General features: G+C 39.0%; 1 protein-coding gene across 1 annotated transcript in view; it reads left to right on the forward strand.

The window, feature by feature from the left end:
- UBE2N (ubiquitin conjugating enzyme E2 N) overlaps nucleotides 1-5,516 on the forward strand; it is a 35,585-nt gene extending 30,069 nt beyond the window's left edge. The window contains exons 2-4 of the mRNA XM_065887301.1: nucleotides 2,329-2,575; nucleotides 2,769-2,909; nucleotides 3,771-5,516. Coding sequence (XP_065743373.1) covers nucleotides 2,329-2,575; nucleotides 2,769-2,909; nucleotides 3,771-3,811 — 429 coding nt within the window. The 3' untranslated portion in view covers nucleotides 3,812-5,516. The remainder of the gene's footprint in view (nucleotides 1-2,328; nucleotides 2,576-2,768; nucleotides 2,910-3,770) is intronic.
- Nucleotides 5,517-6,000: the final 484 nt, after the last annotated feature.

A 6,000-nucleotide genomic window follows, 5' to 3' on the forward strand; every position in this document is an offset into this window, starting at 1 on the left:
AGCAGTAAATAAACACAAATCTCCCCTTCTGTGTTACTTACATTCCAAACAAAACAAGTGAGATGTAATATGTTCGGAGGCCCTGGAGATACAGTTGGTGGGGCAGGGGGAGCAGGGATAGAGGGGGAGGGTGTGGGATAGGTGGAGTGGGGTTTGCAGATTCGATTATGGAGGCTTCACTGAGAGAAAACACATTTGAATGGAGATCTTGGGAACTGGGTGGGTGAGCTCTATAGAAAGTTGGGGGAAGAAAAGTGAGCACAAAGTACCTGAGGGAGGAGTATGCCTCGCAGGTTGAAGAACTACATAGAAGCTAGTCTGGCTGGAACAAAGCAGATGAGATGGGGGGATAGGGTGGCAGAAGCATAGCTGAAGATGGCTAAGAGATAGGTGGAATGAGGGGATCACGTGAAGCTTCTTTTGGGGGGCATTATAAGGACTTTGATTTTTAAAAGTTCTGTGGAATACAGATGGGGGTTGAGGGTCAGAAGCAGGTAGAACAAGTTAGTTGGCTGTTGAAGTCTGTCAGGTGAGAGCTGATGGTGGCTTGGATCAGGAGTGTAGCAGTGGAGTGATGAGACTTCTGTCCAATTCCGGGTAGATTTCGAAGTTCAAGCCAACAAAATTTGCTTATCAGGTTAGATGGGTGGGGTATGAAGGAAAAGGTGGATCAGTTGGAAGGATGGATTTCTGGTTAACTGACTCGAGGAAGGCTTTGAGGAGGAGCAGGTTGAGGGTGGGGAAAGGTCATGCTACATTTGGGATGCGTATTAGACATTTAAGAGCAGCTGTTGAGCAGACAGTTATGGATAGAAGAGGCATGATTCAGGGAGATATCTGTGCAGGATATGCTTTTGGGGCTTCAGCATATATGGAGTGGATTGAGTATTTAAATTCATTGGACTGGATGAGATCACTCTGGAAGTGTGTAGGCAGAGTAGAAGACCTAGGACAGAGCCCTGGCGCACGTTAATATTGGAGTATTGGGGAGGTGGGAAGAAACTGCAAGGAGCTGCTGCCATACAAGTAGGAAGAGAGCCAGGAGAGTGTACAAGTAGGAAGAGAGCCAGCTGCAGGAAGCTGGATGAAGCCTTGCAGACCAAGGAGAGGGCAGACCAGCTGGGTAAGATATTGTGTTTAAGTCAATTAAGATGCAGATTAAGCTTTAGCCATTTGATTTTACCATGTGGGAATCATTGATGACCTCAACAAGCAGGTTGGTGGCTAGAGCCTGATTGGAGAGTTGTGTTCAAGATAGGAGGGGAGGAGAGAAATTGGAGACATGCAAGTATAGATAACTTTCAAAGAGGAGCAAAGCAATGGGGCAGTAGCTGGTGGGGGAGAGTCAGGTCAAGGTCATTTTCTCCTTTTTTGGGCGAGAAATTACAGTAAGTTTGTATAGTTTGGGGAAAGATCCAATAAAGAGGGGAAACTGATGATTCAAGAGAGGAAGGCGATGCTAGAGCAATGTCCTTGAGTAGGTGAGAAGGAGATAAGACCTAGTGGAGAGGTTGGTTTTAGCCAGTGACAGCCATTTCATCCTTAGTAACAGGAGAAAAGGTGCAGAGCACATGGGCACACACATGCGGGTTGGTATACAAATGCTACAGTGGGAACTTAAGGAGGTTTCTATTTTCTCATGAAATACAAAGCAGAGTTACCAGCCAAAAGTGAGGATGTGGATGGAGATATTGGAGGTTTGAACAGAGAGGAGGAAGGATATTACAGTTATTTAGGAGAGAGGGAGAAAGATGGAAAAGAGAACTAATGATATGATTGCTGAGGGAGCAAGAAGGGTCCATTTGAGTCGTTGTCAATTTTAGAGACTAATCAGCGTGGTTGTGTATATTTCTCTAGCCCTGTTTAAATGCCTAGGCACTTGTACTTATTTTGTTCCATTATATTTTTCAGAGGGGAGATTTTTCAATGGCTTTAAAAACTAATTTTACTTTTTAAACAGCTTGGTTTTGGTAAAGTTTAAACAGAGCAAGTTACTTTACCTATGTAGTAATTCTAGTGTTTTTTTTTTCTTCTCTTTTCCTTGAGTATAAGATCAGTTTCATTAGTCTAATTTTATTCTCAACGTATTTGTAGACATTTGTAGCTGGAATTGTATATGATGTCATCAGTATTTGCTTGCAGTTGCTTTCAGCTGATTGTGATTATGTTTTTTCCTTTGAACTTTGCATTTTATTAAGCTAAATAAAAACTATTTAGGAGATTGGAGAGGTTCATTTATGTCCAATTCCAAGAGATAAATTTTCTTTTATTTTGGTGTTTAGCAGAATGATATTTGTTTCACAAATGTGTTATGTTTTTCTGTTGTAGGAAACCCAGCGTTTGCTGGCAGAGCCAGTTCCCGGCATTAAAGCAGAACCAGATGAGAGCAACGCCCGTTATTTTCATGTGGTCATTGCTGGCCCTCAGGATTCCCCCTTTGAGGGAGGGACTTTTAAACTTGAACTATTCCTTCCGGAAGAATACCCAATGGCAGCCCCTAAAGTACGTTTCATGACCAAAATTTATCATCCTAATGTAGACAAGTTGGGAAGAATATGTTTAGATATTTTGAAAGGTAAGTGTTATCTTTATCATTATATGCTATTAAGATTTCACCTTTTTCTCTTAAGCATTCCCTTTTGAGAATCTGAATATTGTAATTTTACCTTATATAATATAAAGACCACAGAACTCTGTAGGAGGGAAGTACAGCAGTTCTGTGGCTGTTTTTTTCATGCTTGGTCATTCTGGGCCTGTTACCTTCATAGATAAGTGGTCCCCAGCACTGCAGATCCGCACAGTTCTGCTATCGATCCAGGCTTTGTTAAGTGCTCCCAATCCAGATGATCCATTAGCAAATGATGTAGCGGAGCAGTGGAAGACCAACGAAGCCCAAGCCATAGAAACAGGTATTTAATATTCATTCTCCTTCACACCACTTCCACTTTAAAAAACAACCTGTACCTTTTTTTTGGGGGGGGGGGGGTTGGGCGGGGGCTGCACTGCGCTCAGCTTGCCAGATCTTATTCCTGGGCCTAAGATCTCCTGGGCAGTGAGAGCACCGAGTCCTAACCACTAGACCGCCAGGGAATTCCCCTGTACCACCGTCTTAAAAACATCATTTAGAGTCTTAACAAGAGAAAGAAAAAATACATTAAAAGGAAAAAAATCAGATCTTTCTTATAGTATGTAAATAACCTCTTAACAAAAGATGTTCAGACGCCATCTTATAGCCTGCTACATGACTCCCAAATTTAAAGAGGAACTGTAATTGGGAGATCTTGGACTCTTGCATAACTACACATGATTTAACAAATACCTGAGTGCCTGCCATTCATCTAGCAATACTTAAAGATAATGGAAGACCTTTAAGCTTCTTTGAGCTGTTTTTGCAATCTGTTTGATTAAACTAAACTATGTGTCAGTTTTTAGTTAGGGAGTTTGAAATCAGTAAGCTTCTTGCTACAGATTTTAACATAATTAATGAGGAGGATTATATGTCTAGAAATGAAGGAGACAAAAGAAGACAGCTCTTTTCATCCTGTTGAATTTTGTAGAACTTTAAAATTCTATTGTAGTGTTTTGGTAATTAGACACATAGACAGTCTTTCTGCCCTGATCCAGATTATAGAAAATGGCATGAATTTAAGGGATTACAGCATGCTGTTTCCATAATTAACTTAATACTGTTTGTTTACTTTTTATAGAGTTTGGAAAGGAACATATTGAAGTAAGTAAAGTAATAATTGCATGTTTGTTTTTGTCTGCAGCTAGAGCATGGACTAGGCTATATGCCATGAATAATATTTAAATCGATCCGATCATCAAGTGTGCATCACTTCTCTTGTTCTGCCAAGACTTCTTCCTTTTTTGTTTGCATTTAATGGACACAGTCTTAGAAACATTACAGAATAAAAGCCCAGACATCTTCAGTCCTTTGGTGATTAAATGCACATTAGCAAATCTATGTCTTGTCCTGATTCACTGTTGTAAAGCATGAGCAGAGGCTAGAAGTGTCATCTGGATTGTTGCGAAATGTTTAAAAGCAGTGGCCTTTCTCTGCTTTTATTCATTTCCCCATCATGGTTTGAGTATAAAGCACTGTGAATGAAGGTAGTTGTCAGGGTTAGCTGCAGGGGTGTGGGTGGTTTTCTTTATTATTATTATTTTTTTGGTGGTGGGGGGAAGGTAGTTTTATTTTAATTTTATGGGCTCCTTTCCCCCTTTTTATGGTGATCTGATTGCATTGGTTAAAAGCAGCTAACCAGTTCTTTAGAATATGCTCTCTAGCCAAGTCTAACTTTATTTAGACACTGTAGATGGACAAGCTTGATTGTTTGAACCAAAATGGGAACATTAAACAAACATCACAGCCCTCACTAATAACATTGTGACTTTGCTGTCAAGTGTAGAATCCTCCCTTCAAGAAAAAGCTTGTGACCATTTTGTATGGCTTGTCTGGAAACTTCTGTAAATCTTATGTTTTAGTAAAATATTTTTTGTTATTCTACTTTGCCTTTGTACAGTTTATTTTACTGTGTTTATTTCATTTTTCCCAATGTGACAATCGTATTTAAAAATTAAAACTGATGGAACATTCTCTTTTGGTCTTCAACGTCTGACAAATTGAATGGCAAGAGGAGGATTTTGCCAGTTTCTTTTCACTAATGCAAAATTTGTGTTAAGATATATCACTGAATGGAGTATTTATAAGCTGGCCCTGAGCATGCCTAAAGCATCAGTATGTGACATTTTTTACCTCCTAGAAATTTGAAATAAATGTGTTTGTGTTGTCTGATTAGTTAGATGATCATTGGTGTCTTGCCACAATGTTTGAAAATTACTGTAGAGGAGAGAGAGTCACAGCACAGCCACACTCGTGACTGGCTTTATGTGGGACTTTCACACGTGCCACATTTGTGTCTGGCATTTGCATTATGACTTTGCTCTTAGTTCTTGTCTCAGAACTTCATGTGTGACCACTGGTGTGTGTTATTAGGAAACACCAATCTGATAATCACTTGGGGTTTGCTCAGGCCATTTATGAGTCTTTCTTACAGACCTGCTGAGCAAATCTCAAGCAGCCAGCTTGCATAAGTGTCATCAGAAAGGTTTCTCCCTTAGAGGGCATCATATCCTCAATTAATGATTCTTACTGTCATCCCTCTAATATTTGCTACGGGAGCTCCTTTTATTCTTTAATTTGATAATCAACTCTTTTTTCTGCATTGACAGAGTTCCTCCCCCACAAAACTGTTCTTTCCCACCCTTCCATATCTAATTCCTGATTCTTGTTATTTTTAAGACATAAATGTAGTCAGTCATAAGTATGTAAATGTTAACCTGTGGGTTGGAACCTTTGTCTCTTGCAGTTTAAGGTAATGGATATTGTAGCCCATCTGAATTTCCCCGCCTCTTATTCTCGTAACTTCTGGAGTTTTTTCAGAATGTGGTGTATTTTATTGTGCTCCTATGTAAGATGAAGAATTATCTATTAAAATTACATTTTCAACATACAAAAGTTTTTGATGACTGGTAACTGATATCCTTCCAAATAAATGCATTGCTTGGAAACAAATGCTAGTTTAACTCAGAATAAAATTGTTCATAACCCTAATATTGTAAATTTAAAGACTTAACAGCAGTTGTCATTTATAACAATTCTTGAGCTGTTTAGAAGTTGTCTTGCCACTAAGGAAACTGAATCTCATTCTGGGGCCAAAATGAGTGAACACTTCAAGCAGTTAAATAGCGATCAGCTTTATTTATTGCAGATGGCACTACTCATGATGATAGCTAGTATTACATAGTGATTTACAAGTTATAAAATTCCAGATTTAAATCTGTTGCTCTACAAAATGTATCTAAAATAGGCCTCTGAGTTTTTGAGTTATAGAAATACAGAAATGAAATAATTCACTGTTTTTATTTCAAATACATGAATTCCTAATTTCATGGCATCCTGGTTTTTTCCTTTGTAATTTTGATAAGAGTCCCCAT

The sequence above is a fragment of the Phocoena phocoena genome, chromosome 11 (assembly GCF_963924675.1).
Source record: "Phocoena phocoena chromosome 11, mPhoPho1.1, whole genome shotgun sequence".
Taxonomy (NCBI): domain Eukaryota; kingdom Metazoa; phylum Chordata; class Mammalia; order Artiodactyla; family Phocoenidae; genus Phocoena; species Phocoena phocoena.